Source organism: Carex rostrata, chromosome 1 (assembly GCF_964058835.1).
Source record: "Carex rostrata chromosome 1, lpCarRost1.2, whole genome shotgun sequence".
NCBI lineage: Eukaryota > Viridiplantae > Streptophyta > Magnoliopsida > Poales > Cyperaceae > Carex > Carex rostrata.
The window spans coordinates 11,505,090-11,519,799 of NC_135918.1; the positions used below are offsets into that span (position 1 = coordinate 11,505,090).

At 35.2% G+C, this 14,710-nt stretch overlaps 1 protein-coding gene across 1 annotated transcript; it reads left to right on the forward strand.

The window, feature by feature from the left end:
• Positions 1-420: 420 nt before the first annotated feature.
• Positions 421-7,718, forward strand: LOC144558668 (putative disease resistance protein RGA3). The gene is made up of 5 exons (XM_078307518.1): positions 421-869; positions 1,638-4,960; positions 5,091-5,723; positions 6,034-6,112; positions 7,311-7,718. Exons 1-4 carry the CDS (start codon positions 515-517, stop codon positions 6,067-6,069), a joined length of 4,347 nt encoding a protein of 1,448 aa, XP_078163644.1. The 5' UTR covers positions 421-514; the 3' UTR covers positions 6,070-6,112; positions 7,311-7,718.
• Positions 7,719-14,710: the final 6,992 nt, after the last annotated feature.

Below are 14,710 nucleotides of genomic sequence, written 5' to 3' on the forward strand. Positions count from 1 at the left end.
TCATATCCTCTGAGATATCTCAAACTTTGCGTGACTTTATGGAAAATCCCAACCGTTTAACTACGTTCTGCACGAATCTCAAAGCAGAGATAATACTGACCCCCGACATCACCCCGAATAGGCACCGGACACGTCGGTCACGCAAAAGTTGAGATATCTCAGAGGATACGCACTCTCGCTTGCGTACCCACTCCGTTGCGCAACTTCATAGCAAGTCAACCTTGCTGTAAGAAAAGAAGAAGCGAAAGTCTAGTTAAGCGAGTAGCTACCAGTGAGTGCAGGATCCCTGCTATTCCAAATCAAGCCATTAAATTTTTGGAATTCACGAATCTCCAATCAGATTATTTAATACACGAATCCTCGAAATAATGAACGGTTCGATATAGAATAGCAGGGACCCTGCGATTCTTTAGGATCGCAGCAGATTTATTTCCGAGACTGAGAGACTGAAACTGAAGAGAGAGAGAGAGAGAGTTTCCCAGTTTCCCACTTTCCCTTCAATTCAATTGAAGTCATGGCGTCCGGATTGTTCTCTTCCATCCAATCTCTCTCCACCAAGCTCCTTCACGCCATTGGAGGCACCACTTCCACTTCGCACCACCAGAATCCACCATCCTCTGTTACCGATCGAAACAAAAGTGTCACAGAGGATTTGGAGAAGCTGAGTCGGATGCTTACAAGGATCAAGGCCGTTCAACAGGACGCGGAAGGGAGGGAGATTCACGACAGCTCTGTTCGGCTGTGGCTGGAGGAGCTGAGAGGTGTGGCCTACCAAGCAGAGGATGTACTGGACGACTTCTACTATGAGGTGCTCAGATCCATCGTCGAGAGCGGAGATGCTGCCATTGAGACCTACCATAGGGACGGAGGTATGATTTTAATTGTATCTTTTGGTACCTTGTGCAGTTGTGCCTCATTTCTAAACGTATCTTTTGGTACTTTAAATATTGCACACAAGATGTTCAATGAAATGTCTGCTGACTATTTCATCTGTGTATGGAGACTTAGCAAAATTTATCACACTTCTTTTGTCTTACTAAATCGGCTGGCTCTCATGTGTGTATTCTGACTCATATGAGTTGAGTTGTTTTCCATTTATCTTTACTGCCAAGTGCAGATAATAATTTATACCTGAGATGTTGCATTTTTAAATCCTCGTTGCCTAAAAAAGGGTTATAGATATGGGACTTTAACCCTTACGCAACTCCATCCAAAACAACACCAAGTATAAGAAATCCTTTGGGTAGCCCTTGTGTTAAGTGTATCTTTAGCACACTATTTTTTTTTTTTTGTCTTTTACTGGCATAGTGCCCAAGTGGGTTTGACATTTATATTTAGTGGCATAGTGTCACATTTTATATTTAGTGGCATAGTGCCCACGTGGTTAGATAACAAGATACAGCTGTAATGTCACATTTTATAATCCTCATTGCCTTCAAAAGCTTATCAATATGGGACTTTAGCCCTTATGCACTCCATCCAAAATATTACGAAGAAAAAAGTAGAAAACCTAAAAAAAATCCTTGTGTTAAAATTTCTTGAGTTGCCGAGGAATTTGTAAGGGACTAATAGATTTATTTAATTTTTGAGATAAAGATGGGGGTCACCAAGAAATTTTTTGATATACAATTCTATAGGGACTAAGAGGAAATTTACTGAGATGTATGCATCATCCTCCTATGCTTCTTATTCATTTACTATTACCAAGGTGTCCATACCAGATGGCATAGCTGAGAAGATCAAGAGTATAACAGAGAGGTTTGAAGAGATTTCAAATGCTCGTGTGGATCTTTATTTGAGGGAGGATGATGGGACTCGACTAGTTATCAGTCCACAAATCCGGCCGCCAACCAGCTCTCATGTGGATGAGAGAGCTATTTTTGGTAGGGAGGAGGAGAAAGAGAAGATCATTAGCCTCCTGAACCCATCAGATGGTCCAGATTTTATGGTTCTTCCCATTGTTGGAATGGGTGGGTTCGGCAAGACCACGCTTGCCCAGCTTGTTTACAATGACTCTAGGATTTGTCAGTTTTTTAACAAGAGATGTTGGGTATCTGTATCTGAAGATTTTAATCTAGTGCGGCTAACCAAAGCTATCATTGAGTTGGTGAGTAACAGCCCTTGTCAATTTTCTGAGCTAAGCATGCTCCAAGATGTTCTCAAGAAAACTATAAGAGGCCTTGGCTTGTTTCTCGTGCTAGATGATGTGTGGAATGAAAAAAGAAACCTTTGGGAGTGCTTTCAAATTGGTTTTTTTGGTGCTAAAGTTGTAAGAATTTTGACAACGACTCGCAATACCTCGGTTGCTAAGATCATGCAGACAACATCACCTTTTATTTTAGGTTCCTTGCGTGAGGAAAATTGTTGGTCTCTGTTTAAGCATTTTTCTTTTGGCACTAGGGAGACAAGTGAAATTGCAAATCTGCACAAGATTGGTCATGGTATTGTCGGAAAGTGCAAAGGCTCACCTTTGGCCATAAAGGCAATTGGAGGCATTCTCCGTTATGAAATATGTGAAGAGAAATGGAGAGAAATCTTAGAGAATGATATAACAGAAATAGATCAGACAGGAGAGATTATGCCAGTATTGCGGTTAAGTTACAATAAATTGCCGCGACATCTTAAGCCATGTTTCCTTTATTTATCCATGTTTCCAAAAGATACACCATTTGAAAAAGATATGGTGGTTAGGCTCTGGATGGCACAAGGCTATATTAATGACAATACAAGAAATTTGAAAACATTGGAAGAGATGGCAAGCGAGTACTTCGATGAGTTGCAAGGTAGATCACTTATTGAGATGGCACATGCTATTTTTTTTTCCACTAAGTATTGCTTGCATGATTTAATACATGATCTAGCAAGATCCATTTCTCAAGAATCATATCGACCTATTTTTGAAAATGACCAACAATGCAATGGTGCGCACAAAGTATATCATCTGTACTTAACCGAACAAGATATGTTATTGGGTTCTTTTTTAGGACCCAACAACTATTGGTCTATCAGAACAGTTGTAAAGGATTGCCCAACACAGAACTTTGACTTTGCAATCTTCTCTGAGATTGCTTGTGCAAGAGCTCTTCAGTTGAGGTATTCCTTGTTGCCTAATACACTTGGCATGCTGAGGCACTTGCGCTACCTTTCTATTGAACATAGTCAGATGGAAACGCTTCCTGAAACTTTGTGTCTTCTTTACAACCTCCAAACTTTTGATATGGATATCTTTTATCTTCGAGAGTTACCTGTAAACATCAAAAACCTTATTAACCTTCGGTACTTCCACTTAAGGAGTAACAAAATTCAACAATTACCTGAATCTATCTTCCTGCTTCGTAACCTACATACATTATCTTTAAGATACTGTTCAGAACTCAAAGAGTTACCAATGGGCATAGAGCAGTTAACTAGGCTGCGCATTCTAGATTTACCTGCATCTCTTATCTACATGCCATCTGGGATTGGAAAATTAACAACTCTTAAACCTTTAAGTGGGGATTTTAGTGTCATGGATCATGGCATGAGTGGGGGGCTGGGAGAGCTTAAGGATATGAATAAGCTTAGTGGGTTGTTGTGCATAACAGGGTTGAGAAACATCAGTGATGTGGTACACTCTAGGAATGCCAATCTTACATCAAAGCCAAATTTACACAAGTTAATTTTAAACTTTCAGGAAGATCGTAGTGTGTTGAATTGCAGAGATAAGCTCCATCTCCATTTAACTGTGAGTTCAAGTAAAAATGCAAAGAATGAGGGTGATGAAAAGATGCAGGATGTTGTACTCCAGAGCCTCCAACCTCATGGTAACCTGACAGAGCTTGCAATATTAAAATATGAAGAGCGGATTTTTCCTTCATGGTTGCTTAACCCATTTCTTCCCAAACTGACATCTCTTACTCTTAACTTTTGTACTGAGCCTAACTTCTTACCACCATTTGGTCAACTGCCATATCTCAGGTTTCTCGAAATATCAGGTAGTACTGGTGTTAGAAATGTGGGAGATGTGTTCAACAATTATTCACTGTTGGCAGAACATGGTTGTTCCAAGCAGTCCAAGGAACCTAGTTACACATCACTTGAAGTGCTCTCATTGAGGAACACACTCAATTTGGTGGAGTGGCAAGCAGAAGCTGGCGACTTCCCCTGTCTTAAGAAGCTCATTATAGATAATTGCCCAAAATTATGGAAAATTGCAACAATTCCGCAGCAAGTTAGAGAGGTTACTTTCAAATACTGCCCAAAATTGAAACTCCTACCATGTCCATTAGTAATGAAAAAACTGAAGATACATGGGTGTGGCTTTCGTGAAATTATGTTTGGGTCAATATCTGAGAACCTAACAATCTCAAACTGTGTAGACCTAACCTCGATTAATTGGAGTGATGGGGGCTTAAATTCTGTTAAGAAAGTTACTTTTGAATGCTGCCCAAAATTGGAACTCCTAAGCATTCCAGTTGGAACCTTGAAATTGAAGATACACGATTGCGGTTTTCGTGAAATCATGTTCCGGTCAGTATCTGAGAACTTAACGATCTCAAATTGTGTAGAGCTAATCTCGATTAATTGGAGTGTTGGGGGCTTAAATTCTGTTGAGGAAGTTAGTTTTGAATGCTGCCCAAAATTGGAACTCCCAACTATTACAACCGGAATCAAGAAACTGAAGATAGCATATTGTAGTATTCAGGAAATCGCTTTTCCTTTACAATCAAGTATCCAAATGGTTGATGTCTTTCACTGTCCAATGCTCACCTCAATTCACTGGGTGAAGAGAGAGACATTGTTTCACACAAACCTCCTATTTGAGGATTGTCCCGAAATACATAAAGGGCTGAAGAACGTGCGAATATCACACTGTCCCATTCTCCAGTTTCCTGTGAAGGATGTGTTACACTCCATGATCCAGAGGGCTGAACTTTATGACTGTCCCAGAATGAATTTGGGCGAAAGATATGTCTATCAGGTAAAGGATCACCATGTGATAATCATTTGAAAACCTTTTCATTACTCTACATTATTTAATTACACTAATCTGTTTTACTCGTTACTCTATGTTCTTTAATTACACTTTATCTTTTTTACTCATGCAACAGAGAGATACAACGACTAAAGTGTTGAATTTGTTTGGGAATATTGTGATCCATCTGTCACATGCATCAGTCAATTCCACAATTCCACTTCTTGAAAAACCCTTTACTCTATTCTTAACAAAAGGAGATTTTCGAGAAGTGGAATCATTTATTTGTTCACCATCAGTTGGGGTGAGCTGCCAGTGTATAATGCTAAATCTGCCTTCGTTGGTGATGCTGGAGATATTGAAGTGCAGAAAGTTAATATCAGTGGCAGGACTGGATAACCTTAGCAACCTCAAGCGCTTAAACATATCATATTGTCCAGAGTTATGCAATTGGAATGATAAAACATTGCCACTATCACTGGAGTTCCTGACACTGGATTCTTGTGACAAGCTGAGCTCCTTGCCGTTACTATCGGTTCAAAACCATTCAAGCATTCTAGAAGTTCTTGTAATAAAGAAGTGCCCAAGGCTGTCTGTGTTGGAAGGATTTCATGGCCTGGTGAAGCTGAAAACTGTGGAACTACTACACTGTAGGAACATAAACATCTCTCCTGCTACTGAAAGCCTCCAGTTCAGGCATCTTATTATCATTGGTGATTGTCCTTTGATGAGAGACTGGTGCCGGAGAAACAACATCACTTACAATGAGGTATGGGTACAACATTCAAACCAAATTGTATTAGATTATTTAGAACCTAAAGATCCTTGACAATATATATTTATAAATAGCAAGCCCAACCAGTACCAATATCTTGGATAAATTTTCTGGAATTCTGTGCTTAAGCTTTGATTGGTTCATAAAGCATAAATATACCTAAGTTTCAGTAGAAGACAAAATAAATAAAAAATAAATAAAAAATAGGAAAAGTGGTAATTTCCAGTGCTAGAATATATTTGGTCGTTACATGACCAAACAGCTTGTATTATACTCATGTCTAGCATAAAATGTTCATTGGCAGTTGAATCCTATTGCCCCCAAGATGATAGAGAGCTGACTAGGAGAGTGCTGGAGCAACAACTGAAAAATTAAATATGCGGGTAAGGCCATGCAGAAGACTTTTTGAACTTTGGTTAAATATTTTCTGTTTTTAATTTATGCAATAATTTGGAGTTTTAACAATTGCAAACTAATTAAATAAAAAACATAAGATGAATCAGCAGTTATAATTGTACTGGTTAGGCAGATTCAACTTAACCTACACTTTAACATAATTACTTACAATCAATGTGCATGGATCCAGAAGACATCAACTATTTAAGGTAATATAGTAGCAGAACTCAGTGATCACTTCAATTGAAATTAGACACAATAATTTGGCTAGCAAGTTACAACAACAGAACAACTAAAGCACAGCTGAGTATGGAGTCAGGTTATACTGATAATGATTTCGACAGCTTCCTTCATTTTGAGTTAATTGGACTAAACTAAAAGGGTGTCATTATTGCACACTTGATATTCACTTATCTAAGAGCACTTGTGTGGGATAACTGCTGCTGGGGGTATATATTGGTAACATTCTCAACTAGAGTACGTGACATGCTTTCTTTAATCCAGGGTCAATCATTCTTTTGAAGCAATTGATCTGGTGCTTCCATAATGCTTCCTTTACAGTTTAGTTTTATTTTAGAACCATAATTCATATGGCAATTTTTATTGGACAGTTAATCATACCAACTTTAGACGCATGGTGTTACGTGTGGAATATGACCATAAGCTTGATCGATACTTGTCCTTTGATTTTCATATACATATATATAGTGTGTTTTATTTTCAAGAAAGTATGAAGTGCATGTCTGGTAATAAAATTGTATACAGCTTATAGCAGTTCTAAAATATTTTTTTGTTAATTAGTGTTTCGGTTGTTTCAAAGTGAGAAGTGCTGAGTAATGCCTCCTAAACAGTACCCAATCTCTGCTATGGCAAATCCCAACCAATTCCAAACAGTTTGGTCTTGGATTAGAGCATCAAATATCTCAGACACTTTATACATTCGCTTTTGTGAGCATATGTACCAGATTTGTATTAGATTAATCAAGGCCTTACTCAATACAGCATTTGTACCAGATTTGTTCACTAAAATTGTACTATCTGATATTTGATGTTGAAACCTCAAATGCTCAATAGAGCTCAGAAATGACTAAATCCAGAAATTGAACAGCATTATTGCCAGTATTTTAAAAATGGGTGTCAACATTCAATTAATGATCCTTACATGGTTGTGTATGTATGTACTAGGTGAAGAAGACATGAAAGTGAAGTTTGTGGACAGGAGAGAGCCGAAGCTAACTAATATAGCCGATGAAAGAAGTATCAGAAAAAAATGAATGAATGAACAGTTTATTTAATTTTGTTTTACGGTTGTGGATGTGGAGGATAGAGGTGGGTGCTTTCTTTGTTAAACACCTCTCTCAAACCCTGCTAGATGTTATGGTCTCAATTAGAGATCTTGGTCAGTTTCCAAAATTTCAAGAATTTTCTTAAATTTCTCTAGTTTTGAATTGTTGTGGTAAAATGGTACTGGTAAATGCCTAGTAAACTGATGAAGTGGCTGAAACTGAAAATAAGAATAGAATGTGTTTCATTCCATATAACATTTTCTGCAATGACCTGTGTTTAATTGATGGTAAAGTATATATAATTATAGATTCTTAAACCGTTTGCTTCAATGAAAAAAAAATGTGCATCATTAATCTTATATTTTGTTTTGTCGGCTCTGTTTCTTTGATAAAATCCTGGATCTGTAATGGAAGCAGGGCTTAATGTTGAAATTCTGTCATTTGGTGGGCTTATTTGCAATTTTCCATGAAATATAATTTGCTTTGAATAAGTATTAACATGGCTGTTTTAATGTTATTGGCACTGGTGGTGCAGTACCATTGGCAAGGCAGAACTTGAAAATTTAGATAGGGGTTAGATAGGGCAGAACTAGAAAATTTATAATTTTTATTATGAAAAAAAATAATAAAAATCACATTTAACGATTTTATTTTGACAAATCAATTTTAGAATTTTTGTTATTAGAAATTAAAAAATAGAGACATAATTAATGGAGATATTTGAACCCTTTTCTAAATTTACTAATTTATGTTTTTTCTTATTAACCTTGAGTTACTTTGATTTGCAGTACGATGTCATTACAGGACGTCCACGCCCAATTAAAAACCAAAATAATTCGTACATAATATTATTGAGGTTTAGAAAAAAAAGATTTGCGCATTTTTAGATTGTCAACAAAAATTATTTGTACACATTAGTCTCTTGAATCTTGAAGCTAATGGCACCTTCCATCTCCAAAGGGAATTCGTATCCTCTGAGTACTACAGAGATACTGTTCCGTAGAGTTACTAGATCTGAACCGTTCTTTTTAACTTGGCGCGAATCTCAAAGCCCAAAAATACTGCCCCCTATTGCGACCTGAATCTCAAACCGTAAAGTGAGGGTGATCCTCTACAATACTAGAGAGGATACGGATTCCTCCAAAGGGGCACAGTCAGTACAAGAAGAGGAAATTCCAACATATTAGATCAGAATTTGATCAGCCACCAATATTCCGCTGGGAAGTTAAAAATATTGTTTGAAAGTTTTAAAAATATTGTTAAGATTTTCTTTTTTGACAACTTATTCCACTTCTAATTTTAAAAGCAATATCTAATTACAAAATTATATAATTTCTCAATGTATTTTTAATGTTTACCGGCTTAATTTTACAGATTTACAGTTAAAAATAAATAAATAACTTGGACGGGATAAACAGTAGCGGCCCCAAAAAAATAAAAAAAGAATCGGCTGGGATAACTATTGCGCGGCCGTGCTATTTTTCTACATTTTTTTGCTAAATATTGCCACCGATTTAATTTTTAATTGCTTAATGACATGAATAAGAAAAAAACCAGTAGGATTTCCCAGACAAAAAAATAGAATAATGATAATATTTAATAATCTAACGTTTCATAATTTAGTAATCTTAATTCTTAAAATGTTAAGTTTTTAAGGGGGTGAATGATTGGTGATTTAGTCATGTTTTGTTAAATCACTTTATAAATTTTGCTGGGTACAAACTGAAATGGGGAAATTTAAAAAACATTATGAACAGATTGTAGTCACTTAAATCCTGTGTCGGACGATAACCTTCTCAAAAGCCATTTCGTTGATTTTTAAATTTTGGTATTGATAGCAAAAGTGAGTTTTCCAAAAATAACTACTATTGAGAGTAAAGCCGATAAAAATTGCTAGCGAGAGTAAATAATAACTATCACTGAGAATAAGCCGATAAAAATTGCCCACAATAGAAGAAGGCAACAATCATAGGAAAACACAAAAACATCATAACATGCATAAAACTAAGAACTACAAATCTAATAAGTCTTCATTCTCTTTCTCGTCTCCAAACATTGGATATGAGGGTTGCCATCCCCAGAACCCTGCACCAAGAGGTCCAAAGTTTGGGTCGTGCTTGGGCTTCTTTCCTCTTCCAGCAGAAGAAGATCTGGAAGATTTTTAACATCAAAAGACAATATAAGATTTAATTTAGAGAATGAATCATCCTCCCTAGATTTACATCAAAATTGAGTCAAAGTTATAATCTTAGTACCAATAACCTTGATAGAATAAGGGGAACTAACATTAAAATATAATCTATTGCGTTCTAACCAAATAGTCCATAGAATAGTACCTCGTAATAATTCAATTAATAATCTATCTTTTAAAGGAATAGAAGTATCAATCATCCATAAATCCTTCAAAGTGTGACAATTATAACTAAAGTTATTATGATTTGTTATTCAGTTTTAGATTAAGCTAATGAAAGAACATTGAACAAAAAGATGCTCTGTACTCTCTATTTGATCACAAAACATACATTCCGTATTTCCTTGCCATTATATATTTACTAAGTTGGTTTTAGTCAAAATCTTGTCTTTTCGCACAAGCCACAAAAATATTTTAATTTTTAATGGAATATGAGATTTCCATATAGTGTTATATTCAGAATTAGGCATGCCCCCATATTTTAACCATTTATAAAAGGAATGAACAGTAAAGTTATTGTCGGTGGACCATCTCCATATAATCCTATCTTTTAATTGGTCAGATAGAGTAAAGTGAAAGAATCTATTTTGCAAAGCTAACCATTCAATCATATAGATACCAGTTAATTGTCTTCTAAAACTAAGTTGCAAATAAGAATTAACAAAAGCTTCAGCCACAGACACAAATCTATTGGTAACAATTGAAAACAAATTTGGATACTGATGCTGTAGAACATGTTCAGTGTACCATCTATCTAACCAGAAAACCCTAGACTTACCATTACCTATTTCTTTATTTAAATCTAAGTTAATCATCACATGATCTTTTAAAATTGATCTCCAGAATGGAGAGCACACTGAAGGGTTGGTTCTACATCCATACTTAAAATGATTGATTTCTATGTACCATGAACATAATTATCTAGAAATATAATCTACCATTTAGCTAAAAGAGACTGATTCATTAACTTTAAATCCAATACACCTAAACCACCTTGATCTTTACTTTTGCAAACTTCCCTCCACACTACCAAATGATATTTTTTCCTTGTGGGATTTCCACCATGCCAAAGAAATTCGCATCTAATTTTATCTATCTTATTCCTAATTTTAGCAGGTAATCTATACATGGACATCCAATATAAAGGGATTGCAGATAACACGGAGTTTAGGAGAGTGACTCTACCTCCTAAAGAGAGTAAAGATCACTTTCAACTTTGAAGTCTTTTTTCAATCTTATCGATTAAAATTTGCCAATTTATATCAGTTAATGCTTTATTATTAATGGGTACCCCTAAATAAGTAAGTGATAAAGAAGCTACTTTACATTCTAAAACAATAACCAATTCCTCACATTCAAGATCAGACAAATTGAGAGGGAATATTTCACTTTTGTCATAATTTATTTTGAGTCCGAAAACATTTTCAAAGACAGGAATAAGCCATTTAATATGCAATAGAATATCCTTATCAGCTTTAGAAAATAGTAAAATATCATATGTAAAATGTAGATTCATAATATTGCCTATATTACGGAAATCACCTAACCCATCAACATATCCTCCCAATCTAGCTCGATGTAAAATTTTGTTAAGTACATCCGTAACTAGAATAAAAAAAAAAATGAGAGAGTGGGTCACCTTGTCGAACCCCCCTCTTACAAGAAAAATAGTGACCTAAAGTATCATTTAAATTAACACATGTTCTACTTCCTTCTAGAGTTAATCGAATTCATGTAATAAATCTTTGTCCAAAGCCTCTAGCATGCATTACTTCTAAAAGAAAATCCCAATTAACATGATCAAAAGCTTTTTCAAAATCCAATTTAAATAAAACACCATTCTATTTTTTAATCTTAACTTGATGCAAAACCTCATGTGCACTAACTACATTATCAAGGATGAACCTTCCTTTAATGTATGTGGTCTGAGATGAATCAATAATAGAATCCATAACTAAGGCTAATCTATTAACTAGTAACTTAGTAATGATCTTATAACTACAATTAATTAAATTAATAGGCCTATAAATCCGTACAGTGATTGCATCATCCTTTTTTGGAAATAAACAAATAGTAGCTAGATTAATTTTGTGACATGAATTCATAATTTTAAAATGGTTGATAATTTACGCGACCAAATTCATCAGTTTCAAAATCAAATTTAAGAAATTCATAGAGGAGGTTCTAAGTTAGATGAAATACCTGTTCCTTCAGTTCTAGATACCTCATTATTCTTATTATATTTTCTTTTTCCTCTTTCATTTTATGTTTGTGTTATTTATCCCAAGCTTGTCAGAGAAATGGCATCAAAGATCCTTGTTTATTTCATCAGAAATGCTTCCTTAGTGAGACCCTGTCATAAGCCGTCAAGCTAAGAATGACCCGTGATATGGCTGAGCTTGAGCTAGCAGTTCAGAACCTCTTTCCAGTCGAGCAGCTCGGTCCGCCTTATCGGGCCTTGCGGGCTTTCCGGCCCGTGATCTTTCTAGAGACTTCACAGCCTGTACAGTAGCTCCTCCTCCAAGACCTCCCAACAAAGCGTGATACTTGACCACTTGTACTCACGCAGGTCTGATGAGTTGGAATCACAAATGCAGAGGAATAAATCAACAGTGACAGTGACAGAGGCACAGAGCATTTGGATCAGTTGAATTCACCAAAAGAGGATCAGGTTTCGAAAGGAATTGAGGTGACTGTGGATGATTATGAGATGAAGGTGCGGGCCGGAGGAGATAAATAATTCAGCCCATTTAATCCAATTATGCTTCAAATTGGGTTGGCAGTGACTCATAGTGCTTTCATGTAGAGATGCCAAATTGTGAATGGTACGGTACGGGTCGAGTAGAAATATTTTTGTACACGTACCCGTATAAACAAAATAGCAAGAATAGTCAAGTCTTGAAGCTTTTTATTGATTCTTCAATTAAACAGCTTAGGGGTAAAACAAAATAGTGAAAGTCTTTAGGAACACCAGCATCTCAGTATGACAGTACCTCACCTATATTTTCCCGACTTGTTTGGTGTCCTTTGGAAAACATCACTCGTACAAAATTATAAAACAATTATAAAAATCTTTCTTCCACACAAGATAAATCTTCGAAACAATTATAAAATAAATTAAGTAAAGTTATTAACCTTGTTTTTGAGTAAAACTGTTGGATTGGGATCTAACAGAGTGTTATATAAAACTAGTGATATTGATATTAAGGAAGGATGCAGTCAGAGCACTGCAGGGTTAATTTTTGAGTTTAATGGCATCTAAAATTTATACTCTCTTTAGATTAATAATTTAAACGCAATTTACTAATTTGGATCACTATCAGATTATATCGAATATCATCGATACATGATAACATGGATATGAAACACAATTGAATATCCTGATGATGGGATTAGATTTGCTGAGTTTTATGGTTCATATCATTCTGGTAATTATTGTAGCAAATCCTCACATTTATCCTCACAATGTACTGGCAATATGTGCTCCAGTTCCTTTGATCAGCAAAACCTCAATTAGACGTAATAATATAGTCCGATCGTAATTTGACAGCCTCTGTCAAATATTTCAAAAAAAAAAAAATATAGTCCGATCGTAGAAGCTATTAAGAAGTAAAAACCATTAATGACAATACTTCATAGGAGATTTGAAAGATATGACATAAATCTTAAAATTTTAAATGGAGATAAATTTGAGGAATGCAAATGGGCAAGTGGGATTTTATCAACCTTATACTGTGCAAATAATGTTGTTTGAAGATTTCCTAATGAAAACCAGAATTTCGGCTTGGACTCAAACTTCGATTCGAACGTCCTCGCTACGGGTTAATTATTATTCAATCTTCTTAAATAGCTAGGGACAGGTCTCAAGAAGAGGTCCCACTAATTCATCATTTTTTATGATGATTAATTGTATAATTAAATTATGTTGTATTTTTTTTATGAAACTAAATTATATTACTATTTTCTATGTTGTTTTAATTACGTTAAAGTTTTCAAAAGTTATAAATTATTTGTTGTTAGTTTCTAAATTTTTTCATTATGATAGTTGTACTGTAAAAGAGATGTCATGTCATCTTCTTTAGAGGGTTAACTTTTGGTATCAATATATTTTTTGAGAGAGATTTCATTCTCGGTTTTGCTACTTAGCACTCTTTGTTACTAATTTCACTAAACCATGTTCAAAACCCGTCACTAACGGAGCCGGGATCCGGAACTGAGATTGCGTCATTTCCACTCTGTTCTAATCAATAAACCACTTGACAGCCTCTATCAAGCTTTTCGAAAAAAGAAAAAGAAAATTCCACTATGAAAGTAACTGCTTAATCTAGCTTTAATTCCGCATGACATCTAAAACTCAAGCCCCGGAATTCAGCAATTTACAGAGCAAATTAAATAGAGTACAAGGACTAACACTAGCTCTAACAAATCTTCTCATATTTGCTCTCCAATTCATTCAAATTTCCAACAGAAGCAAAGATAATGTAGAATTTGGTTGACGTACGACATAATGTCTAACAGGAGAAAAACAGAAAAAGAATTCACTGAGTGAAATGAGACTTAAAAGTTAAAAAGAACTTCATTTTCTACCTGAAAATTGTTTTATCCACAAAAATACAGGTATGTGGTTTACAATTCGGATTACAAGAGAGCTGAGATGGTAATCTTGAAGTTCATGCTACGGAAAAATTAATTCCTACGGATATTTCCTTTTCGGTTTTCTGACCAAGCAAAATTTATATACTTCAGAAAATAGAGATGCATTTGAAATTAAATTAGCTCGATTGTAACCATTAATCCAGATGCATCATCCAAACTATAAACAATAGGTAATCAAGTAATTAAGTAACAATCACAATCTTTAACCTTACATTGTATGTTCTTGGTTTGACACTTCGATTATTAATAAATTATTAAGCGTAGACTTCACAGTTCATACTAAGCAAAAAAAAAAAAAAAAAAAAAAAAAAAACTACACGGGAACTTGAATCCAAACATTTTTGGAAGCCATTGCAACTAATAATTAATTATTCATCAATTAATGATTACAAAGTAAATTCATCCAACATATATTGCATACAGAAAGATGGGAGTTTGAACTGAAACAGAGA

What these genes read in the sequence shown, in the direction of transcription:
- LOC144558668 (XM_078307518.1), top strand. Translation starts at nt 515, where the DNA reads ATGGCGTCCGGATTGTTCTCTTCCATCCAATCTCTCTCCACCAAGCTC. An exon ending in GACCTACCATAGGGACGGAG is followed by an intron (nt 870 to 1,637) that starts GTATGATTTTAA and finishes ACAATTCTATAG; the next exon opens with GGACTAAGAGGAAATTTACT. An exon ending in ACAACATCACTTACAATGAG is followed by an intron (nt 5,724 to 6,033) that starts GTATGGGTACAA and finishes GTTCATTGGCAG; the next exon opens with TTGAATCCTATTGCCCCCAA.